We start from the raw sequence: 25,794 nt of genomic DNA on the forward strand, positions 1-25,794 counted from the left end.
GCCTGGGAGTGGGTCAGGAGCATGTTGGTGAGCTGTTTGAGGAGAAAGAATGTGGTTTAGATAGGACTTCTTGAAATAGGGTATTTTTAAAGACTCTTGAGCTACCCTTGGAAAGTCCCAAAAATTCACATTACACGTGGTCATAGGCTTATGGTTTTAGTTAACAGTTTTCAACATCATATTTGTACAAAAGCAATACACATCTAGTAGAGATAAAATTGAATTTGAACATTGGGTTTTTCCCCCCTGAGTTAGTGATATACACTGTGATTCTCCCTAGACATGCTGGGATCCCAGGCAATGACTGCAAGAGAATCAGCTGAGATCACAGTATTCTGTGTTGCTAAGGTTGTTTGGTCGCTGTGCTTTGTTAAGTAAAGTCTACCAAAAACAGCTTTAGCTTAGAATTTTTAGTATATTTGTCAACACATGATGTTTTATTGGGGCTGTAATCTCAGTGTAAGTCCAGAAGCATCTGCATATGTGATGTCATGATACCTATGCTGATCTCCTTCACTTCTTTTGCTTAATTCCCGTGTAAAGAATTCTTATAGCCTTATGTCTCATTGTCGTATTTGGGACATGTTATACTCAAAACAAATTCTAATTTGGACCATGTATCTTAGTTACTATTCTATTGCTGTGAAGAGACACCATGATCACGCCAACTCATAGAAGAAATCATTTAATCCAGCGCTTGCTTTCAGCTTCAAAATGTTAGTCCATTATTATCATTGTGGAAAGCATATAGGCATGGTGCTAGAACTGTGGCTTTAAGATTTCCATCCTGATTTTCAGGCATCAGGTAGAGAAAGTGAGAGAGAAAATGAGAGGCGGCAGGGGTGGTGGAGGTGAGGTAGCAAGGAGACTGGGACTGGCATGGACTTTTGAAAATCTCAAGCCCACACCTAGTGATATACTTCCTTCAACAAGACTACACCTCTTAACTCTTCCTATACAGTTCACCAATTGTGGACTGAACATGCAAATACATGAACCCGTGGTGGGGGCCATTCTCACTGAAACCACCACACCATGTAAGTGTACATGTGTGTGTGTTGGGAATAAAATATGAGGCCTTACCTCACACATGCTAGATGGGAACAATAAAACTGAGATGTAGATCAAGTTCCAGACCATGCAATTTTAAAGTAAATTTTAGGAGGAAGCCATCTTTAGTTCCAGAAAATTGAAGGATATTTTTTCTTTCTTCTTCTATCTTGTTGGAGCCTATCTACCTCACAGACAGAGAACAGTCTAGCATAGATGATAGACTCTAAACATGTATGAGCACAAGTGTGACTGAATACATTATTGCACAGTGACAAGTGACTGAACCTTATTCAGCCAAAGAGGTCCATTAGTATGGTTTCATAAAGGCATGCAAGCATCTCTAACACCCCATCTCTTAGTTATTTCTGACCCTCCAAAAGGGAACTCTGTGTGTCCATATACCTGGTGGGTAGCCTTTGATCTTATGTAGCACCTTCCCTCTTATCTCAGCCTATTTGTCCATCACTCAAGTCTTTATAACCATCAGAGAAGAGTAATTGCTTGCCAACTGATTCCTGCATCCATGTCAGGTTAGCTGCATTTTCTCAAAGCTTTCATTGTGACGAGCATAGAATTTATAGTCGCAACTACTTGGAAAGCTGAGACAGGAGTATTATTAGAGTCCATGAGTTCAGGACTACATTAATTAGCACAGCAAGATCCTGCCTCAACAATACATCAACAACAAAGAACCTTTGTGTATGTAGACAGAATCCTTAGAGGTTCTGAGAAACAAGGACAATAATCTCATCTGCACCTTTTGACCCATTTGCCAGCTTGGCTCTGAGGGAGAGCAACTGCAGGACAAAGTCCCACCAACTCTTTGGTGATATCTTGTCAGTTACTCCTTAGAGTGAAGATTATGCCAAAGCATGTTTCAGATGAATGATATGGTGTCTGCCTGCTTTCCTCCAATTCTTTCCACCTGACCTTGACCCTTCTAGGAGGACCATCCATGTGTTAGGCTGCATACAAAGGTCCTTTACTTCAGGACATGTGCTCTCATATATGGGCCACAGAAAGTCATCCTCAAATGTATCCTATACAACCAAGAATAGCAACTGAACTTCTATCAGTAGCTACAAAGCAGACACTAGGTGTTGGCATATATTAGTTCTTGCTGTTCTTAGAGCAATAAGCCTTTGCACCATGTACTGATGAGAAAAGTGAGACCCAGATAGCCTTGGTCTTTTGCACAAAGTCACACTTAAGTAGTAAAACCTGAGTTCAAGTTACAACACTGTCAAACTGTGAAAACGCCTTATTAGTTCATAAAATTAGAATGCCTCATTAGTTCATAAAATTAGAACACCTAAGCTTAGAGGTTGCTGGGAGATAGCTGAGACAGTAAAGTGCTTGCTATGCAAGCATGAAGACCTAACTTTGATCTCCAGGACCACATTTTAAAAATCAGGCTGGCATGATGGAGCATGTTTGTAATCCCAGAAAGTCGCACATAAGATGATCACTAGAGCTTGCAGGCCAGCTAGTCTAGTGGAATGGGAAAACTTCAGGTAAAATCAAGAGCCCCTATTTTGATAAACAAGGAGTATAGTAATTGAAAGAGACATCTGCAGTTGAGCACTGACCTCCTCATGTATATGGGTACCACCCCTCCCATGTTATACCTGCATACACACACAAGAATACACACATACATGAGCACACACATGTATGTAAGTCCAAGCTCACAGGGAAGGAGAAATGGTTCCAGATCACTTAGAATCACTCCTATTGGTTGGTCATAGGGCTCCAATTGTAGATTTTACAAAAGGGAGGCCATTCCTACCTGCTGTTGCTGCCTTCTTCCTACCTACTAGGAAACCGAATATCAAGCTAGACTGTAGGTCTGGGCCTATCTCAGTGTACTAGATTAGGTTGCTCTTCAGCTTGCCATAACCTAACACTGTGAAACATGGCAGGCCTCACCCCATTGATTGCCTCTTCTCCAGTACTGACCACATTTACTGATCTTATTGGTTGGTCTATTCTCCGTTTCCTCAGTAGGCACATGTTTCCTACTAGGCCCTTTCCCCTTCCATGGTCAGTAGTTTTCCTTGGATCAAGTTCTTGAGTCTGTCCATAAAGCTCCACCATCCTGCTAAGGACTACAGTGCAGAGCGGAATTTCCAATCCAGAGGTCTTCACTCCCTGTTCCCAAAGATGAACTGCTTTTCTGGCTGTCGCACACACTTAAGACCTTACAAATCCTATTCCTGCTGGGCTTTCCTAGGAGTCATTAGTCCATGCTCCAGACCTATTTCTTCCTCCAAGCAATCTCAACTGGACTCTTCTTGATTGGGGGTGAGGGGAGAGTAGAATTTAAGTCCTGAACAAACAAGGTCTGCAATGGTGCAGTAATGAATATGTAGGCAGACAATTTAGACAAAATGTTGCAAAATCCTTTAGTGTCAGAATGGAGGTCAGGAACAACATCACCCACTGAATGAGCTGTAAGTCAAGGATACATAAATACAAGAGGACCGGGAGGTCAGTTTATCCTTTGAATAATAGATTTTATTTACCGTTTACAGAAGAGGTTAACAGCATGAATATTATAGGATGCTGAACTCCCTGTGGTGGCAAACATGATCCAGCTCAGCACTTTCCAGGCTGGACTTTAGCAGGTTAGTTTCTGTCCCTCAATACTATGTGGGCCAGAGACTACAGACTTCCAGATGAGGACTCTGAATGTTCGCATGTTTATGTAATGCCTCCAAACACAGACTGGGGGCGGGGAGGAGGGTGAGCAAGAAAACCACATGTTCATACAATCTGATCACATCAGTAACTCTGGAATTCTAGAGGGCTTCATAGAGTATACATATGATATCCTTAATGTTTTCTCAAAAGAACACCAAAATCCTCCACTTTGCCAGATCTCTCTCCTCAAGATTATTACATATGAACAAGATAAATCCCAACAAGAGAAAAACAGTCAACAGTGTGGAAGGGGGGCTCTCAGACCAGATCCCTGCCACCAATTCACTGCATGCATGGAGTCAATAACCCTAGAGAGTCATTTCCCTGTCTCAGCCAAACAGACTTGGACTGGAGCTTGCTGCCTGACTCTGGTTCTTTGTGACAATGACATGGTGGAGAGTGGTGAACAGAAGGAAAGTTATGTGAGTTGAGGGAAAGCCATAATCAGGCTGGCTGTTCCCAACCTCAGCATAGTCCCTCCTGGGTGCTAACACTTTCTGCATGAGATGGAGCCAGATAACTGGCTTCCAACAAATACTTTGTAATCCTAATGCTTTGCACTTGCTTAAAACCCCCAGACTCACCATTTTCCTGGGGTTTTCTTTCTTCATCTTACAGACGAGGAAGAAGACAATAAGATGTTAACAGTATCTCTAAGAACACGTTATATGAGAAGAGCTGGATCAGAATGGAAGCCTTCCCTAAGCTCAAGCTTGATATCCACCTTGCCTTGTCTCTTCAAGGGAGGCTGGAGATTTCTGCTCTCTGTCTAGGAAGAGGTCACCTTACACCTTCCATCAGGAGCATAGTCTTATCTAGATGCTAATTCTATTGCTCACTGGCTTTGGGCACAGTCAACATGAACTTTCAGAGCATTTTGGCCCTTTTCTTGCCTGTTTGTATCGCTACATCCTACAAAGCCCACTGACTTTCAACTTCAGCTGAGAACAAACCTCCATTAACCTGCTGGTTGGCTGAAGCTTGGGGATCCAGATTTCTGCCAGTCTTGTTACTTGTGGCCAGGGGCCCTACTTCTCAACTAAGGATGACAAGGCCCCAGGAGGACTCCAGTGATTGTGGGGTCTAGAGTTGGTGGGTAGAAATACACAGAGTTGACTCCGTGTGGACTTCTATTCTCTGAAGAATAGAGAGCATTATAGATGTGCCAAGGATTTAGGCAGTGGGTATGTATTTGCCAACTGCATCTCACAGTCTGAGGCATCTCTTGCTCAAAGCCCTTTGTAGAGTCCTGCATATAGTTTTACAACATTATACAAAATAGGGGTGACCCTGAGGGTCAGAATTGGGGGAAGAGAAGAGAAAAATCATGGGACACACTCTAGACATAAGCCTTGTTGTCTAAACTCTTCTTCTCAAACTTTTGCTTGAGCTCAGACACCAAAGAAGACTGAACGGGGCCTCCTAGGGTCTTGGGTGTGGGTAACTGTGAGGATGGCTGTGGGGTGAGGGATCCAGAGACAGTAGGCACTGTCTGTTGGGCCACCATAGTGGATGCCATTTTAGGGGGTGGTGGGAGAGCTGGAGCTCTTGGGGGCACCTTGACTCCCACTCTGCTGTTATTGCAGTTCTCGTTGGGAGGATCCTCTTTGAGTATAAACTTGGTAGCAGCCTTGGCCCTCCTGAATTTGAGCCACTCTATTCGAACTGTGTGGGGAGCAGGGCTGGGCCTTCTACGAAGCACACGCCGCACAGGCAGGACCTTGTTAGACTTTTTGTTACGCCAGAAGGTAGCCGTGGAGATGAGGACAGTTATGGCCACAACAATTGCCATGACACCAGCCAGTACACCTACGGCTTTCATGGGATTGTCCTTGGTCTGAATCAGGAAGGCAGCCATGGAACCTCTGGACAGCCTCTGGAAGAGAAAACCAACCACTATGTTCAACTTCTTCCTCCTATCCCCTGGAGAGTAGTGGTTATGTGAGCTTCCCTACACCTGACAGAGTAAGCATCCTTCCCCAAGGCACTGCTTTGAGAACCTCAGGTAAACTAAACCACAACAGACCACAATAGCCTCCTTTAGATTCCAAACTCCTATTTTCATGGAGTGTTCTCTTTAAATAGCAGAATATTGCTTGTTTTTTGTTACAGGGAGACCCATAAACCTAAGTGAACTAGGGACCTCATACGTGAAAAACTCCTAACAGATACTGAGCTGAGAACTACACACAATGAGTGATTTTACTCCTATCTTTCAACACGGAAAAGCTAATAGAGACTTAGATAGCCCAGAGACACACCATTATACCTATACACATTGTGACTAGAATTTTAACTTGATTCCCAGTCCTAGGGTTTGATTTCACAGTTGGTAGAACTCAGTATCCTTTGACAGAAGTTGCTCTCTGCCCCTTTTTCCTGATCACAGCATAGTACTCACCTCTGTATCTGTGATGTCGATCTTGAGTAAGGCTGTTGTACTGAAAGATGGGGAGCCTCGGTCCTTGGCCTGCACCTGTAGGGACCATGAGTAGTCCCCGCTGGGTGTGATGTTGTGTAGGGCCTCCAAGGAGCGGATGGAATTCTTGAGTCTAATTTCCCCTGTTTGTGCATCAATGTCAAACACGTTGACTGGCTCTGCACGGGTAATGGAGTAGTCTACCAAGTTGTTAGGCTCCTCTGCATCCTGGTCTGTTGCCTGAGAGGGAAAGAGAGGGGGAACGCACTTGGAATGATATCTGTGTGCATTGGCTAAATCGGTATATATAGTGGGGCTTTCTGAGTTAATGGAAAAGGATTCAGATCCTATTTGCACTGGATAGAGTTGGGGAAGGAGAAAGCATGTGATACTCTGAGCCATGGTCCATGTTAGGCCCTACTCTGTTATGTGGCTTCACTCCCAGAATAAATCTATGGAGTGGGTGTTGGTGGCTCATTATAAATGCCGGGATGAAAGCTTGGATGCCAAATGGCTGGTCCAGGATGAGATGGAAAGGGGATAGCTGTCATTCAAAGTGAGTCTCCTGGGACTCAGAATGCATGCCTTTTCTGCATAGAGAAGATAGTGTACTGTGGGAATAGCACACTTTGAAGGCAGGCAGATCAGTTATATTAATTCAGGCAAGTTCAACATTCAAGCCCTCTGAACCTTAGGTATTTCATTGCTGATGTTTTCATTATTAGATGAATTTTCTAGCTGGGGTGGAGAAGAAGCTATATAAAATGTCATGTAGTCTATTGCCCTTAGCAGAATATGTTGAAGTTAAATTCTTATGGCCCAGCAGGGGTGCTCAGCTGCCTCTAATACCTACCTCAATTTTCAGTGGGGTCCCCAATACCATTGTCTTTTCCTGGACGCTCTGTACAAACTGGGGGTAGTGGTCATTGACATCCAAGAGAGTGACAAACACCTCAGCCAGGCTGTACCTCCCATCCATGTCTTCTGCCTTCACATAAAAGTTGTACCTCGAAGTGCCCTCAGCATCCAGGCTGGCCCAGGGCTGAGTATAGATAAGCCCAGTGGATGGGTGAATTAAGAACCTGTCAGGCATAGGAAGGAGAAAACACAGGAATGCATGCACACTTGTAGGCACATATGAATGCCTACAGTAATAAGATGTACCCAAAAGTTCTTAATGAGACATCGGGCAAGTTCTCCAAGGATCCCACCTGCTCCTCCCCATCCTTAATATCTGACTCTAAGAGGCAGATCTAGTTGTTGACTATTGAGGTCAACAACCCAAACCTCAGTCTGTACTCCTTTACCCCTGGCCTGCCAGCTCTCCCCAAGACCCATGCTATCCCTGATCCCAGAAAACACCGAGACTTCAACATATAGGTCAGGCTATGACCACAACCTTCTCCTTTTCCAGTCACCTCAGTAGCATATTCCTTATCTTTACCTCAGGCTCTCCATGGCTTCCTTCCATTCCTCACCCCTCTACCCTGTACCCTTGGATGCTTACCTCCCTAATTTAGCTCTTATCCTTCTCCACATCCTTCCTGTCATAAGCAAAGACTCCCTTCACCAAGAGCCTCATAAACTCCTTGCTTGCATCTTTGTCTGGGATGCTGGATCTACTTACAGGTCTGACCCGGTCCCATAGATGGAATACTGGACTTTGCCCCATGGTCCTGTATCTGGATCCACAGCCTGTAAGACAAAAAGCTCCTAATAGCTTTGGCACTGTGGTGAGGCAAATGGTAGTTCCTGTAGCTAAAGGCAGCTTGCATGGAAAGCTGGCAGAGCCTGGGGTATGTCCAGCCGGCGAGGAAGTAGCCTGAAGGCTGCTTTGTATGCAGTTTTCTTCAGGGAGATATCAAATGCGAGAGAACCCAGGAGGTTCATATCCAGAAGACAGTTATTCTTCTTTCATAAATGATGGGAAGAGGGGGATGGGCTTCAGGCCTTGTACTTGAAGTTTTCACATACATCCCAATTATCACCAGAAGTTATAGAAGCCTACTCATTTCTATAACTCATGGCAAAGGTGAGGAGATAGATACTCCTTCATGAATGGATTATGAGACTGTAACTTCTGCCATGACACAAGACCCGTCTCTCATCTGGACCCTGCTGCAGAAGTAGTGATGGAAGACACAGACAATCATTAGATGAAGAATCAGAGACTAAGAGGAGGTGAAGAGCCTGTTCAAGATCACACCTAATGACTGTAGACCATGTTAGCCACTCCCCAACCTACTGTGACAGCCACCACATTGGAGCCTCCTGGAGCATTCTCTGGGATCCTGGCAATGTAGTAGTGTGAGGTGAACTTGGGGACATTATCATTGGTGTCCAGAAGCTGGATCACAATGTCTGCTGTGGAACTGAACTTCTCTGGGGTGTTCACTTCAATGGCCAGGAGCTGGAGAAAGATCCAAAACACTCTTGTCTGGGTGGGCAGTTACCCCACCAAGAGCCCCCTACCACCTGTCACCTTGTGAACATGTGCTCATCTGCTCATCCCTCCATCTTTTGTTGCCTTTTTTTGTTTTCTGAGTCCAGGTCTTACAAATACTCCAGCCTGAAATTTACAATCCTTTCTCAGACTCCTGAGTGCTGGGATTGTAGGCTGGTACCACCATACCAAATTTGCAATGTTTTCTTCTTCTGGATCCTGGTGGACTATCCCTGCCACATCTCCACAGTCTCACATCATCTCTCCTTGGATAGTCTCAATGCTAGCATTCTCATCACTCCCATTTCTACTCAGGCTTGGTGTCACCATTGTTTTCTTGACTTACAGACCTACATATTCCATTGTAATTCAAACTCCAGCTGTTCTTATAAATTTCTCCAGATACAAACCAGTATGATTTTATCACATTTTCTCACCAAAGGAAATTCTAGGTAAGAGCTAACTTGGCTTGACTAGCCATGGTAGCACATGCCTATTATCCCATGACTCAAGATACAGAGATAGGAGAATTGTGAGTTTGAGGTCAGACTGGGCTACACAGTGAGCTCCAGGTCAGCCTCGGCTATATGACTAGGCTTTGTCAGAAAGACAATAACAACAACAACAACAAAACCAAAACAAAAAACCCACAAGCAAAACCAGCAAGGAAAAAGCATTAATTAATTGGATGGCATTAAAGTCTTCAATAACTTAGGGAGGATTTGCATTTTAAGGCCAGGGACAGCTTTCTATTCTTGGCTTCCTTAGATTCCTCTGTGAAAGCTTGCAGTTTTCATTAAGTTTTGCATCGTCTTCCTTAGGGTTAGTCCTAAGAATGCTGTAGTTCATTTGGCAGAAATGTTTTTTATCCCATCATAATCACATTCCCTGCCCCCTCCTCCCACTCCCCGCTCATTCCTTCCACTCCTCACTCCCTCCTCTCACTGCCTGCCACGTGATCTCACTTTCCATCCCTTCCTCTCACTCCCCACCCCCTCCTCTCACTCCTCACTCCCTCCTCCCACTCCATAAGAAAACTGCTGGGTTTAGTGCTCTGACTCTGAGCTGTGATTTTGCTTTAGTTATGAGTCTTTCAATAATTTCTATTAGATTTGTCTTAAGAAAACAGTCACATAATTTCTAACAAGACAACAATACTACTTTCATCTCCTCTCTTCTAACATTTGCAGCTCTTATTTCCTCTATCTGAATATGATGTCATTCTGAGCATTGAGCTAAATCGTCTTGGTGACAGCAGTCATTCATGTTTATCCCAACTTCAGCCAAAGTTTTAGTATTTCACTTTTTACCATGATGCTGGTTATGTACCCTGTGAGTATATAGAATTTTAAGTAATGATGAGTTAAATAATATTGTTGAAGTACTTTTTTTCCTTTTCATGGATATATTACTTCCATGTTAATATATGGTAGGCATTATTTATATATATTTATAGTTTTACATAATTATAAATGACATCAAAGGAGCATCGTTCCCTAGTTCTGTTCAGGTTGTTATTGAAACAGATGACAAATGCAAGGGCACATGAGAAACCCTATGTTTTGATAGCCACACAGTTTCTCTTTCTATCTGTGATCATGGCACACTATATTGGTAGTGTACCCTTGAATCCCCAGTCCTTACATTCCTGAGCCAGTGGTGATTTAGATGCTCAGTAAGGGCGTGGCCATGAGTGCTTTGCAGAAGCTGGATGTGAGGGTATCTCCACTCCCACCCTCAACCTACCTCCTATTGTTCACATGCCCACAGGATGGGCAGAGACTCTGGGAGCAGGGTAAGTAGCACTATTAAGGGATGGAGATGACAATGGTACTCCACTTTGAATTCAGAAAGTAGTGTGAACTATCCTTCTCCCAGCCCAACTTGTCATTCAGGGCAGTGCAAAACATAACCTACCTTGAAGGTCAACAACTTAGACTTTTCAAAGTCAATGGCAGCTGAGTTTTCCACTATGATGGTCACTTGGGCTTCATTGAGGACGGTCTGTGGCACCACTCGGAAGATGCCTCCAGGTCCCACCAGCCGTAAGTTGAATTTGGCATTGGCTCCCTGAGCAATAGAGTTTGACGAGCAGAAATAGAAGATAAAGGAGAATTGGCATGTGTTATGTATTTGGGCTAGATGTAGAACCCTTACATGCCCTTTACCCTATATACAATGTGTAATCTTTCTCTGTAAAGGTGACTTAGCAGGCCATGACAATTAATCAAGGTAAGAAATTAATAAGGCCCGGTTCTGTATTGAGCATAGGAGGAGGCAGAGACACTTAAAGATGTGCAATTGAAAGGTCAGATGCAGAGGGCCTTTTCTTTGACTGGCTTTTACTTTGTAACTGATTACGTATGTGTAGGCAAGTAGTATTGGATTGATCCCTCTGCTAGTTACACCACAGTGTGTTATTCATTCTGTGACTCGACAAGGCCCTCTAAGGCCCTCTCACTGAAACCTAGCATGGGAGACAGACCCAGTCACTTTCAAGGGCATGAAGACACACCTGGTCCGAGTCATTGACGGTGATCTTGAGTCCACGGAGAATCTCCCCCTGGGGTGGGTGCTCAAACATAGAGAGTTCAAACTTGTTCTGGGGCCCACTCTCTCCATAGAAGGTTGGAGGGTGGTTGTTGAGGTCCACGATCCTGATGGTCACTGGAACTGTGGCCTGAGCAGCTGGGCTTCCTGGAGAGTTGACCTCTGTCACCTATGATGGGGACAGGTGGCTATGGCTGTGTGGCAGGCACACTGTTACTGGTCCTAAGAGTTTTCTGTCCTGTGTGACTCTGCCTGACCACTTGCTTTTGGCTGACAGAAATATTAGATTACAAGAGATTGTAATTCCATTTTGCTAGCAGAAGTTCTCTTTCCCAAGGCTTTTGTGAAGCAGGCAGCTATGCTAGAGAGGATATGGATGGGATAAGGAGCTACCTGTAACCCACAGATAACATCTACTAAGTAACTGAGTCATACCAAAAACCAAGTGAGCAGAAAGCCAGTCCTTCCCTCCCCAAGCCTTCAATGAGATACCAGCCCCAAGTATCTGATGACAGCTATGTCAATGACCTTGGAATCCAAGATCCAGTCAAGCAGGACCCAGACACTCTACTCCTGCACACTGTTAGATACAAATATATATTGTCTTAAGCCACTAAATCTAGGAGATTTCTCATGAAGCATTATCTATCTGATATAAGCTATAAAGTCAAGACTGAGTGTTCATAGGCAACCCATGAAACTTGTGTCAAATACCCCTCTTTGTGGCCTTGAGTATTCATAGGTACCCCACAGAACTTGTGACTAACATCCCCTTTCTAAGGCATTCATCCTGTGTTGTATAAGGATATTCTACTTTTAAGAAGATACTCTAAAGCAGTGTTCCTCAACCCTCCTAATGCTGCAACTTTTTAATTCAGTTCCTCACGCTGTGGTGATCTCCCAACCATTAAATTATTCTCACTGACACTTCGTAACTGCTACTGTTATGAATCATAATGTGAATATCTGTGGTTTCCAATGGTCTTCTGGGAGCTGTGACCCACAGGGTGAGAACTGCTGCTCTAAAGTGACCCTTCCAGACCCCATGCCACAACTGTCTGTAGCCTACTCCTCCTCAGAAGCCCCTACGTGTCACCCCTCTACCCTACCCCGTTCAGGCCTCACCTGTCCCCACATAGAGTTCCCACACAGGCTTCCACACTGCATCCAGCACTACCACCTTAGCGTCAGAGGGCTCAGCACCCTAGGTTACGGGACTCAGTTCTCGGCAAGTTCTCATTGACTTCTTCAGTCCCTGCCTTTTCCTCCACCTGTTCCCCCATCCTCCTCTCCTTTAGTCTCTGATGCTCTGCAGATGTGGACTTTGCCAACATCTCTTCCCTTGACTCAACCATCCTCTTGGGGGCGGGTGTGGGGTGGGATATCTCGTTCCCTCACGGCTGTCCTGAATATCTTGTTTCCTCCATGCCTGTTCTACTTTTGCCTCAGTTGCTGTCACAAAACACCCTGGCTAAAAGTAATGGGAGAGAAAGGGGCTTGCTCCTGCTCACTGTTTCAGGAACTGTCAATCACTGCTGAGAAGTTCCAAAAGAAATGTGTTCATGTTGCTGGCCTGCTCCTGCTTAGGACACATGTAGCTTTCTCTTCTTGTAGTGAGCCCATGACATGATGCTCCTTCTGCATTCTCAGTAGCCCTGCTTGTACTCATGCTCCCCTCTGCAAGTGTCTTCTGCAGCCTGATGCAGACGCTCTTTGGAGGAACATTTCAGTCCTCCCCAGACTGAGCCCTTGCCTCTCATCGCATTCACTGCTCTAGGACTGACTGGAGAGTGGTTGGGACAAGCCAAACTAGTGGAGTGTCACCTGTACATGAAGCTCATACACCTCTCTTCGGAGCTGGGCAGGGCTCTGAAGGACGGAGATGGCTCCAGATGTCTCATTAATTTCAAAGATTCCGTCACTCTCTGTCACAGAAAAACATCCTGCAGTTTAGCATAAGGTCATAGGCAGGGGAGTCATACCACATAATTCTCTGGTATTCCATGCGGGAGGCGGGGTGGAGGGGAGCTTCTCATAGATTGTAATACTGTCAACTATCTGGGCCTTGCCAATGGGAAAACTGAGTCTCAGAGAGGTCAAGAAACTTGTTTAAGGTCCTTCAGCCAGTAGAGAAGTACAGATCTGGATTCCAACATTTTTAATGCTCTCAGGATCTATCTCATGTCCCTTTTCTTTTCTTTTTTTTTAAACATTTATTTATTTTGTGTATTTGAGTACACTGTTGCTATCTCCAGACACATCAGAAAAAGGCATTGGATCCCTCAGACGATTGTGAGCCACCATGTGGTTTCTGGGAATTGAACTCAGGACCTCTGGAAGAACAGTTAGTACTCTTAACCGCTAAGCCATCTCTCCAGCCCCTTGTGTCCCTTTTCTTATACAGGTGTGTGTGTGTGTGTGTGTGTGTGTGTGTGTGTGTGTGTAAGAAAAGATGAACCAGAAGACCTAAGGAAAGAAAGAAATAAGAAAACAAAGATGGTGCAGAGAGGAGTTGAAGGAGGCGAGAGAAGAAGACAGAAAGCAGCTTGAAGGTGCAGGAGATGGAGGGTGTAACAGAGAGGTGGGGACGGGGCATGAGGTGAGTGGACTGTTCCTGGGAGATGGTTTCAGGTGAGGGAAGTTGCCTGGAATAGGAGCCATGCATGAGGGATTTCTGGATGGGCATGGACATGTTTTGATTTGAACTCCTGTGTCCTAGGAGTGTCTTAGGGAAATTAGAGCTATAAATGTATCTAGGATCTCCTGATCTCCAGAGTGTTGTAGAGCTCACCCCAGGGACATTGTTGGTGCTTAGCAACTGTCCAGTTATATTAAGAGAACATTCCAGAGTTATCTAACTTAGTAAAATCACAAAGTAATCAATACCTATTAGCCCCTCTGAACCTCAGTTTTCAACATTCCACCGTGGTGCTATAGAAATGCCACAACATCATTGTATCTAATGCATTTGATTATCTGTCCCAGTCAAAACGAATAAGAACAAAACACATCCATTGTGAAAGCGTGAGAAATGTTACTATGCATGCCATTGGTGACTATGTCCAGGGCAAAGAGAATGCACATGGCTCTCAGAAGCCTGTGGTTCTCTCTCTCTCTCTCTCTCTCTCTCTCTCTCTCTCTCTCTCTCTCTCTCTCTCTCAATGTAATGACAAGCACAGATAAAGCAAAAGTTTAAGGGGACGGACCCCACCCCCTGTCCCAGCTTCCTGTCATTCTCTTCTCATACGTGAGGAAACAAGGATCCAGTTGCCCAGAATAGAGCTATGGTAGAGAATTACTCTCACTTACCATTCAAGAGCCTGTAGAGGATGTGGTTGGGTTTGCCTCGGTCTCCATCTATGGCAACCACCGTCAGCACCTCTGAGCCCTTGGAGAACAGGAACCACTGTCTGAGGCTGATGGTGACAGTGCCCCATCACGGACAGGAGGTATCATCCCACCCAGGAAAATAGCTAGGCTTTGGGTGGCCCCATAAGGTGACCCTGCTGTGTCCTACTTAGGGCTCTTTGCATCTGGCCTCCTAGGGCTGAAGGGACCACCTACATGAACTTCACCACTCCCTGCCCCCAGGATCAAAGCATGAGTTTCCAGAAACTCTTGGCCTCCTAACTAACACCTAGCCATCTTCTCTGAGACTGTTGGCCAGTCCAGCCATCTTCAGGGTAATCTGAGGGAGTCACACAAGAAACATTGGCTAAGAGATGCAGCCACTCACAGGAAGGGTGTCTTCATACACGTAACCATAGTAGGGTGTACCCACGAAGATAGGGGCCGTGTCTTGAACATCTTCCACATTGATGGTGACGGTGGTGGTGGCTGAGAACACCATGTCAGCCCCTCGAAGCCTGCCCCCACCATCCTGGGGAAGAATCAGTCCAGAGAAGGAAGATGAAGACAAGCTGTCCTAGGGGTGATAGACTCCACTTGAATGGGACTCCCACCTCCCCAATTGTGAAGCCAGCTGGACCCTTTCAGTGTCTATTTGTTCTTGGGTCTCTGGAGCCCATTTCTCCTTTCTCAATGGTGTTGTGGATGCCAAAGCAATGACGCATGGAAGTTTTAAGTCAGGTGTCTGGCAGGTTTCTTTGGATACAGGATTAATTAACTCTCTGGGTACATTATGTGTGATTAGGAGGAAGAATCAGACCTAAATTCCTACTCCTAGCTGAAAACCAAGCCTCAGGTAATTCCTAAGAACTTTCCATATGTCCAGTCTACGCTGGGAACCACAGGATCTCAGGAGTATGACTTGGGCCTTCCTCTGTTTAAGAGTAAGGGAAGTGAGCAGCTAGCACATAGACTGGTACCCAGCCTCCTGGTACAGACTGTAGGAGAGTGACCTATAGGAAAGCAGTGATCTGAAAGGGAGATGGTGCAGAAGAATCCAACAGGCCTAATAGGACAGCTGAGTTTTCCTTCTCCCTGGTCAAAGAGGCTTGGCTGAGACTCTGCTAACTACCACCTTCCCACCATGTGCTTCATAAACTGAAATGAGAGTCTTCAGTAAGTTTCAGCAATGGGAACATGAGGGAACAAAGTTCAGAGAAAGGAGCTGGCCACACAGCAAGAAGAGCAGCATGAGCCAGTCTGGCCAGCAGGAGAGGTAGTGGAGCTTGTGAGAGGGATGAAAATCTCTGTGTCATGGCTACCTCCTCTATGAAGTGTACCCAATATTTAAGTTTCTAAGGAGTTGTATGATCACCGCCAGAAGAAAATGTGGCCTCTCTAGCCTAACACCCCCAGCATTCCTGGAAAATGTGTTCAGACAGAAGAGATTCAAAGCAGTTGCCTCCTGGTCTCCCTTTGTCCACATTGTGTCTCTTGCTCATGAAAATACCTGCTCCTTCATAGAACGTCACTGGGCTCCAACCTAGCAAAGGCTGACATTGCCACTGGAAGTTCCTCTTATATCTTCCTTTGTTACCTTGGCAATCACAGTGATGTAATGAGCCCTCGACTTCTCATAGTCCAGTGTGGCCCCAGCCTGGAGTCGCAGCACCCCGCTGTGACGGTCCATGGAGAACTTGGAGGAGTGTAGGTTCTGTAAAGTTGGGGAACAGCTGAACTTAGGGAGGAAACAGGGCACACCAAGAGCTCTTTCTCTGACTACTGAAGGAGTTGTTGGTCTTCCTTGCAGAAACTCTGGCTTTCAGGCTTAGATTCCAGTTCAAGACCCCTGTTTGAACTTGAGGTTTTCCTTCATCAGTTTTGCTTGGGTTTTCTACCCCTCAGTCAAAAGCATCTCATCCCCTCCCAGAAAATCCTACTGGATCGTAGCAGGAAAAAACATTCAAAGAGTATTCTAACGTGGCTGAAGCTGGAGATTAAGCGTAGTAGCAAAATAGAGAGCTGGGGACTTCCAAACTACACCAGGTAACCGGCTGCGGTGATTATATGTAGTGTCTGACAGGAGATGGTTTGAGTAACCAGGCTACAAAAGCCCTTGCCTCTGGCAAGGTGCTAGGGGCCTCTTACAGTTGGGGAGGATCAGGAAATAGGATCCAGAGAGTATAATGGGAAAGTTACATGTTTAATCCTCCTGATGGTTGACTAAGCAAACCAATGCTTCTCATTCCCATCTTAAACCTGAGAAAGCTGAATGAGAAGAGTTGAGGAATGTGTTGGAGGAGTATGAGTGGTCAGCATTGTGGGGCTTTTCTCTAACTCCTGTGAGTTCAGAGGCTTTCTCTACCATTTGTAGGTTTAGCCATGAGGCTGTATTGCTTTGAGAATTCTGAGAGCAGTTGACCGAATATGGAAAGAAGAGGAGGAAGCGCTGCCCATAAGCAGCAGCCATGTGAGGGTGGACAGCTGTCCCTGGGAGACCAGGAGAAGGCAGAGGTACAGGGGAGAAGCCTCCATCTTTGCCAAAACAGTGAGAATGGATGGGAGTGAGGGCTGGGGCATCCCAGTTCTCGTTTTGGTATAGTTCCTTCTCCTCCTTTTCTTATTGACTATTTCAGTCATAAATGGACTTTTACATCCTTGGTGGATGCCAAATGTCCAGGATTTCTTTAAAGAAAGGAATGGGGAAACTAGAGAGCTGAGGGTTCCAGAATCCTAGAAGCGGGGCAGGGACTGGGCCAACTCTGCAGAAGTCAAGATGAGCCTATGGGAGGAAGAGGTCTTCTATTTCTTTCTGCTCTTTGAGCCTGTGGAGTACCCTGAAGAAACAGAGACAACTAGCAGGCATATGGGGGTTAGCTGGTGAGGGAGTGGAAGACACCCAGGTGCTCTTTCCATCTCAAGGCCCAGGATGCATCCTGTGTGCTCCATCTTACCTGAAGGGAGTAGGTGACACTGCCTCCAGAGCCTGTGTCCTTGTCCTCTGCGTGGACCTTAAAGATGCTGCTCCCAGCAGGTATGTTCTGAGGGATCACAGACAGAGAAGTGTCAGTGTCAGTGACAAGATGGTGGGAGAGGCAGAGGCATGGGGGCCATGGAACTGAGGGGTCATGACTGACTAAAGAATAGTGAGGGGCAGTGACAAACAAAGCACCCAGCAAGAATGGAGAGGGACAGGGACAGTGGGCCTGAGGGAAAGGAGGCAAGGCAAGAAGTCAGAGGATGTCCTCAAGGAGAGAGTGAAAAGGAAAAGCTAGGCCCCTAAGAGTTAAAGGATTTAAAAGAAAATATTAATCTATAAACAAAGACAAAGCTCATATTCAGGATTATAAACAGACATATTCAGGATCATCAGAGAACACAAACACGGTTAACAGCAAGAATGGAGTATCTTCCACCACTGACTTCTGACTTGACTTAGAAAATATGGTTTCTGAGAAGTGCTTAGGTGTGCCTATGCGTGTGTGTCTTCTGTTCATATGTGTGTGTGTGTCCACAGCACTTATACGCAGGTCAGAGGAAACTTGCAGGAACTGATTCTCTCTGCCTTGTGGGTCTCGGGGATCAAACTCAGATCATAGGGCTTGTTGGCAAATGCCTACCCGCTAATCTATGTGAATGGCCCCCTTGTAAACACTAGAAAGGAGACAATTATTCTCTTGCATCTTAGAGCAGAGGACAAGCAAGGTGACCTTTTAGTCTTTTTCTTTTGGAAACATAAGAAATGAGTGACTCCTTCCAGAGGACCTGGGTTCAATTCTCAGCACCCATATGGGGTGCTCACAGTCATCTGTAACAATGGCCTTTGGGGTACTGTGCACATGTGGTACACAGATATGCATTCAGGCAAAACACTATGCACATAAAAAAATAATGATAAAATTTAAAAAGCATTTATGTGAAGTTACTCAGTACAGTAATGCAATTTTTTTACTCCATCTTAAGAATTCTTTTTGTACTAGGGGGCAAACAGAGCCTCAAGCATTGCTGGCTAGTTTTATGTCACTGAACTTTAACCACCCAGTCTGGAGACAAAATGATCTTGAGTGGAGACTGGAGGACCAGAATTCCAGGCCATCCTTGCTACATAGTGAAGCTGTCTCTAAAACAAAAAGCCAAAAACCTTTTTGGTTTTGGTGGCACCTTTTGGTGACCCTCTTAATTCTCAAGAAATAACACTACAGATGTGTATTGCCACATCCAGCTTGAAAGCATTCAAAATTAAAGAGGGAAAACATGTCTGTATTCAGCTAGAAAAACAGCTCAGTGGGTTAGAGCATTAGGTCTTGCAAAGCACCTGAATTTAGTTCCCAACATCCACATGCAGCCAAGAGTCACCTCTAAGTCCAGTTTCGGGAGACTTGACCCTTCTTCTGGCCTGTGACGGCACTGTATATATGTGGTACACATATGGTCACATGTACATACAATAATAAGTAAATATTTCTAAAAGTTGTGCTTAAAGGTTGATCTTTTATGGAAGTAGACATTTAAAGCTTAAGTAAAGTCTAAGGGAATTCTTGGTTCTCTGTGTCTGATGGACTGCTCACTTGACAGAAGCTATGAAAATGATGCTGATGACCTAACTGTGACCCTAGAGGAATGGAATGCTCCTGTTATAGGGGAATGAAAAACAGGATACAGAAAGCATATTTTTAGAATCACAATTATGTCAAACAAAAGGAGTAAAAACCACATATAGAAAAATACTAAAAGGAAGTACATCCAAATTTAGAGAGGTCTCAAAGTAGAGGACTTTAAAAAACACATTTAACATTTCTTCAGTAACTGTGCATTTACAATTATAGTGATATTAGCAAGTGGGTGTAGTGAGTAATGGACAGGTGTGCTACACTCGGGGCTTTGTCCCCTGCACAAGTCACAGGGCACCCTTGGGGTCAGGACTTGGACCCACTCGGGAGCTTTGTCCCTTCCAGGGGCTCTCTCACTCACCTCTGGAACCCGGATGATGTAAGGCTCCTGGATAAACCTGGGTACTTCATCATTGGCATCTGTCACCAGTATCACGACTTTCTCTGCCACCTGTGAGGTAGAAGGGTCAGAGGTTGGGGCAGGGAGACCTTCTTGGGAGTAGAAATAATGGCCTCTAATGCACCCAGATGCATGTATGTAGAGATAGCATTTAGAATGACAATGCAATATATGAATTCTGAGAGCAATGCCCTAAAGAGAACCACCGGAGACAATCTGTGCCTATAGCCTGTGCCAACATGTCCTTCATCCTAAATGCTGCACCCACAGGCACTGCAGGGAGCCTGAATTGTGGTGGTGGACAACTGGGAGCCTGTGGGATAGGAGGTGTCAATCCTGCAGGGACTTTGCCAGGGTGAAGAGGCAGAAGTGAGCCAGGAAGTCATGGTCAATGTGCAGAGCTGAGAGGAGAGGGACACAGAGAGAGTTCAAGTACAGGAGATGCTGGATGGCTGGATGGCTGGATGGCAGGATGGATGGGGAGAAGGGTTGGGAGAAGCAGATGGTACCTGACAGGGAGGCAGTGTAGGGTGACTTGGATTTCATCCTGGGGAAGGTGAGGTCCAGCTGTCAGTGCTGGAGAGCCTCCAGACTTATGTTCCACAGTGAATGCTGTGACAGCACTTTAAATGCAGATTGGGTGGTCACGGAACCCCATGGGGCCTGTTGTAATCATGTCAACCCTGAAGTGGCTGCCTGAAAGTAGTGGATGTGGGAGTGGGGGTGGGGGAGTCAGGAAGAACACCTGGCACTCAGGAGCCACGAGGCAGTGGCAGACAGTGGCAGACAGGGAATCAGTGGGTTTAAGAGGATGCATGGTGAAGTGAAATGAAGCCCAGCAGTCATGATCTCTATTTGTCTCCTGCCTTCCTTCGCCTATGGTCTCACTATGCCTCTCAGACGTGGGTGCTTTGGGTAAGCCTTCACTCTCCTGGCCTTGCTTTGATCAGGGAGTCACACAGCCGGAAGGGGGAACCATGCGCCATTCAGGCCAGAACACTGGATGAGGAGGACCGACTCACCAGGTTCAGGCCATCGGAAATGCTGATGATGGCTTCAATCTCATCTTCCCTCTGTGAGGCAAAGGCATTGAGTGAGCATCTAGATTCTGAAAAGCTGAGAGCAGCTTAGACTTGAGGCTGTGCTAAGCTGTAGCCCCATCAGAGAAGACTGCTTTAAGAAACCCAGGAGCTGAACAAGGTAGTGAAAGCATGCAAGGCCTATGAAGCCCCTTCTTGCCAGGCTTGAGACCTTATCTGGGAAGGCTCTTTGTGTCCAGAGTCCTCACAGATCCAGAGGGTTGCTTGTGTCCCCAAGGGATGTTTCCCTGCTAGAGAAATGGGAGGAGCAACCCTGCTGGACCCAAGAGAGGAGTCCTCCTTACTTCTCTTCTCCTCTCCCTTCCCATATCTCTCCACACTCCAGGATTTGGCAACAGTCCATGTTCTTGATGTCACAAGTGTTTCCTAGGACTCGGTGGGATCTCAGGAGGTTGCTAGATCCACACATATTCAGGGCACTGTGCTGGCAGATATCTGCCTTCACCACAAAGTCCTCGCCACAGTGCTGAGTACTCTCTTTCCCCACAGCCTCTCTCCTGTTCACTCCACTGATCTGTGGTTAGTTGGTTTTACTGTAGAACCAGAAACAGCAGTAGCTCCACAGCTGGGGTGGAGTTATGTTTGCAAGTGGAGGGAAAGGAAACCCAAGCCCCACCATTCCAGGGATTCAGTAATGCCCAGAATCAGGCTTGTTTTCCAAAGTCAGATGCATCCTTTCAGCTCCTCTCTAGCCCGGGCTGTGGTGCTCCCTGGGGTTTGTGGGGGCTCCTCCAAGGTCATACTTAAAAACCCACTCTAATGAGCGCTATTTCTGAAACTTTTAAATACAGGTTGTTTTTGTTTTGTTTTTTAGTTAAATATGTTTAAAGATAAGCAAAGCTAACAGGTGCCATTGAAAGGATTATCACTGTCACACCAGAAGAATAAAGAAGTCTTTGCTAATGTGAAACCATCTAGGGGCAGAGCTGTAGTATGGGGATCACCCCTCCCCCTCCCTTACGCCCTCTTCCACAGGCAGCAGCACGGAGGTGGTGTCTGAACACTATCAAGCACTGGCCCAATTTCCCCCTCTTATGTATACTTCTCTGTCCAGCTCTTCCACCAGAGTGATGTTTCCAAAATTGGGATCAACAGAAAAGACACTTCTAGTGCTGGGGTCAAAGCTGATGTGGTAGGAGATAGGGTCTCCCTCAGGGTCAGTCCCATTTAGGGTGTACACATGAGAACCTGGAAGGAGACAAAGGAAGGGTTATCTGGAACCAGGGACCCAACTTTTCCTGATAATTATGATGCTCGGAGATAAGAGTCAACTATTAATATTCAGTGCCCAGGAGACAAGCCCCCAGCCAGCCTCACCCCTGCTGTCTGCTTCCTACTTATCTTTTTTCCTCAAAGTCATCAGATGTTCTCATCAGCCACTTTACAGATTGTGATCTGTAATGCAGCCTATGGAGGAGGTGTCTAACACTAGCGACTTTCCCTCTGCTTGGAATGAGCTCTCTCCCAAAAGTTGAAGCTAGAGGGGTCCCTGGGAACGGGAGCTAAGTGGAATAAGACATAGACACTCTGAGGAGGGGGTTCGGCTGCCTCTCAGTGAGGGGACTGGCTCTTCAGGGATTTCTGAATGCAAGCACCTCTGTTCTGCTCTCGTCCCAGGAGCTAGACAAACAGTGACAAGGTAAAGTTCAGAGTATGAGCCGTTCCTCTCAACTCCCCACCCCTCTGAGAATCTCAGCTGCTTGGAAGTTCTTGGCTGGTTCTAAATCCTGGGTACAGTAGGCTTGTGGAGGCAAATATGTTTGCTTGGTCAAGGTCACCCTCTGAGGAGCACCGGGTTTCTGAGGAAGCCAGCCAACCCCCATCTTTGGAAGACCCCATCCCAGTCTCGACAAGGGGTCCAATTTAGGTCACCACGGCAGCAGTGACCTCCTGCCTTGCCATTACCCTGGGGCCTTCAGAGCACAAACAGGGTACCCATGGGAGCCAACACCGTGTGGCATGCGCATGCCATAGGCTCCGGAGGAGTCACGAGTGAGTGGTGTCACTGAGTTCTGGGGAGGTGAGTTTGCCCTCTGGGGGCAACTCCCTTTGGGAGACCTGGAATGGCTGCTAAGGCCAAAGCTACTTTCTTACCTACAGGAGTGTCTTCTGGGAGGCTAAACAGGGCCATGTTCCCGTTGGTGCTGCCCACTCCATTGTCAAAGAAGTGAGGGGCAAAGTTGGCCTGGGCTAGGAAAAGAATGAAGACAGAAGGACAGACAGACACCCAGAGGGAGTTTGACACCAGCAAAGTCGCCTATCTGGGCCCAGCTAAAAAAGAGGAGCTTGTCTCCCTGCAAGGAACTCCTCTGTGGGGACCTGGGCAAGGTATACATGGTCTGAGCTGGAGCTTTTCAGGGACACATTTTATGGCAGTCACATAGAAACAAGCTGAAAGACAATCCCACCCCATCAAAGATCTCAGAGATCGAGAGAGGCAGTGTATCCGCTGGCTAAGGTCGTACTTTTTTTTCTAATTAATTAATTTATTTATTAAGATGTATTTGTCTCTGTCTTCAGATATCTGGCAGATGGCATCAGATCCCATTACAGATGGTTGGGAGTCACCATGTGGTTGCTAAGAATTGAACTCAGGACCTCTGGAAGAGCAGTCAGTGCTCTTAACCTCTGAGCCATCTCTCCAACCCCAATTTCGTTCTTCTTGCCTTGCCTCAGGCATCCAGGAGAGCAGAAGTTTGAAGGAACCAAAGCGTCTAGTGGCAGAGCCAGGAGACTGGGGGGATGATGGCTCTAAGTCTCTGAAGAAGTGCCCATCTTCCTGCCTCGCGGCAGGAAGCCTGCCCCTTTCCCGAAGTCTGCAACTGTACAGTGCAGCCTCTGTCCCCTCATTCCCCTAGGGAGCACAGACACCCACCCTCCAGGGCCCTTGCCACTCACCTAGGTAAATGCGCAGCAGCCCTAGGACCAGGGCGACCGGCGGGCCGCGCCTCATGTCTCCGCGGAAGGGTCGAAAGCCTGGCCACTGCCGAGGCCGGGTGCTGGACCTCGGAGCATGCCCTGGGCGCTGGATGAGAGCAGAGGGAACGTTGTGGGTGACTGCGGCGGCGGCAGGGGCGGAAGGGAGGGAGAGCGGGTGGTGCGAGGGCGTTAAGCGGATGACAGCGCTCACAGATCCTCACAGCTGGATGGCTCCGGTCAGGTTACTAATGAGACCAATTACTGGGACCGGCTTAGAGCGGCGGGTGGGAGGGCGTGACAAGACTACCTCTCTCCTACCACGCCCAGTCTGCCCTAGCAACCCAGGAGCACCAGGTGCAGAGGTGGAGCTCTGCACAGAGAAACAAATAGGCATCCCCAGACTTCTTTGAGCAAGCCACCAGAAATTCGGGATTTGCTGTGGTTTGGTGTGGCTCAGGCTGCGCAGGGATTTTCCTGATTTGTTTAACTTGTTTTGTGGCTTTCTCGGGTGCCAAGACCTCTCTGATCAAAGTACTCTTGGAAATAAAATAATGAGCAGAAAAACAGCTCTCTCAGGATGGAGGGGAAGACATTGGGAGAAAAGAAAGCGGCATTGCCTTGCCAATTCAAATACGTTCTTTAGTTTTGAGTGAGACCAAAAGAACAAGGGTAGAGAGTGATGTCTGAAATGGTGTAGGAACGCAGGAAAAGTCCAAGGCTCTTCCTGGCTTGAATCCTCCTTCTTCTCTAACACTGGAATGTGGGCAGAGATATCCCTTGTGCCCTACTCCTTTTGGGCCATTTATCAATTGGGATGAGGTATTCCCCCCAACTTGAGTAATAACTTGAACCCAGGTTGCTTTCAAAGTTGCCCCTGTGATGCTGTGCCCTTAGACAAAGGAGACCCTCTGTAAGTTCCCTGGAGGTCCCAGAATCCTCTCTTCCCGGGGTACTTCAAGGAAGCAGAGCACCTATACCCCTTGATCCAAGCCTCCCTGATCAACTCTTAGCTGGAACCAGGGATTCAGACAGCAATTGGAGGGGCTGAATTGGTATACCAAGAAAGTGTGTTAAGTTTTGGGTATTCTGACCAAAAGCCTTTGTAAGGATTCTGCTGGGTCTTTGGCTGAGAATGTGTACAGGAAACCACACAAGTATTTCTGCATCTTTGCTTTTCAAGATGTTAGGACAAAGCCAGGCCCTACACAGAGAGTGGGCGACCGGTTTGCTGGAGATTACTCAGACTTAAGGGTTCCTGAAGCAGGTGTCTTGCTAGCGTGCTGAGAAGACCTGATTCTCTCTGCATCTTTTCCACCATCTCTTCCCTAAGAGGCTGCTTCAGGCCTTTGACATCTCTGCTCTCAGTTCATTCTACCAATGCACTTGCACCAGAGAGGGACAGAGATGTGTTGGACACACACTTTGTGTGTGTGTGTGTGTGTGCTCACTCTCAACCACGTGTCTCATTTAGCCTGCACAGTTTTCCTAGAATGATTCCCCATTCTTTACAGAGTAAACCTTCAAAGCCAAGAGAAGGCAAGTCACTTTCCTAGGCTCACCCAGCCAATGAGGGGCAGAAGTTGGAGTTTCACTGGATTTTAGCTGGCTTTCGAATTGAAACTCTCTATGGTTTAGGTCCGTAGTCACATAGCTATGGAAGCTTTGGACTGCCCACTCTTCAGTCCATAGCTGTAATTTCATACTTACACTTTTTTTTTTCTTTAAAGAGCCCGGCCTGCCCATAAATGTACAAAAATGTATAATAATGTGCTCTGTCAGAGGGTCTGCCATTCATCTGCATTTGTCTATGACTCAGGGGCTCCCAGGAAAACAAGACTGTCAATACTAACACCAGGCAAGTTTCAGGTAACTGGCATGGGTAGGTGACTGCCCTAACACCAGCTCTTCCTGGTGGCTCTGATTATGGACCATAAACTTCTTTTTTGTTTTTGTTTTATTTTGTTTTTTGGGTTTTTTTTTTTTGTTTTTTTTGTTTTTTAGTTTTTGTTTTGTTTTGAGACAGGGATTCACTGGGTAGCCTTGGCTGTCCTGGAACTCATTCTGTAGACAAAGGATGGCCTTGAACTCACAGAGATCCACCTGCCTCTGCCTCCCAAGTGCCGGGATTAAAGGCACGCTCCACTGTCACCTGGTTTATGTACCATAATCTTGACCTTACAGTCTAGAGAGTTTGGAGGCTCCCTGGATGACTTGGTTTGATGTCTCTGACAGGAGAAACATCTGCCATG

The 25,794-nt window shown here is 46.3% G+C and overlaps 1 protein-coding gene across 1 annotated transcript; it reads right to left on the reverse strand.

Moving 5' to 3' along the window:
- Window positions 1–4,637: 4,637 nt before the first annotated feature.
- Window positions 4,638–23,803, reverse strand: Cdhr1 (cadherin related family member 1). The gene is made up of 17 exons (XM_021182168.2): window positions 23,525–23,803; window positions 22,721–22,816; window positions 21,669–21,814; window positions 20,549–20,599; window positions 19,488–19,577; window positions 17,471–17,557; window positions 16,114–16,230; window positions 14,905–15,048; window positions 14,478–14,556; window positions 12,993–13,093; window positions 11,134–11,337; window positions 10,536–10,688; window positions 8,421–8,585; window positions 7,803–7,870; window positions 7,029–7,257; window positions 6,158–6,415; window positions 4,638–5,632 (listed from the first exon to the last, which is right to left on the reverse strand). Exons 1-17 carry the CDS (start codon window positions 23,577–23,579, stop codon window positions 5,096–5,098), a joined length of 2,580 nt encoding a protein of 859 aa, XP_021037827.1. The 5' UTR covers window positions 23,580–23,803; the 3' UTR covers window positions 4,638–5,095.
- Window positions 23,804–25,794: the final 1,991 nt, after the last annotated feature.

Source organism: Mus caroli, unplaced genomic scaffold, assembly GCF_978045245.1.
Source record: "Mus caroli unplaced genomic scaffold, Mus_caroli_1 scaffold_12, whole genome shotgun sequence".
Taxonomy (NCBI): Eukaryota; Metazoa; Chordata; class Mammalia; order Rodentia; family Muridae; genus Mus; species Mus caroli.

Excerpts from the sequence above, each read along its gene's own strand:
- Cdhr1 (XM_021182168.2), bottom strand. The coding sequence starts at position 23,579 with ATGAGGCGCGGCCCGCCGGTCGCCCTGGTCCTAGGGCTGCTGCGCATT. Across the intron at positions 11,338-12,992 it reads TGTATGAGCTTCATGTACAG|GTGACAGAGGTCAACTCTCC; the intron begins GTGACACTCCAC and ends TCCCCATCATAG. Across the intron at positions 7,258-7,802 it reads TATGGGACCGGGTCAGACCT|GTTCTTAATTCACCCATCCA; the intron begins GTAAGTAGATCC and ends TATGCCTGACAG.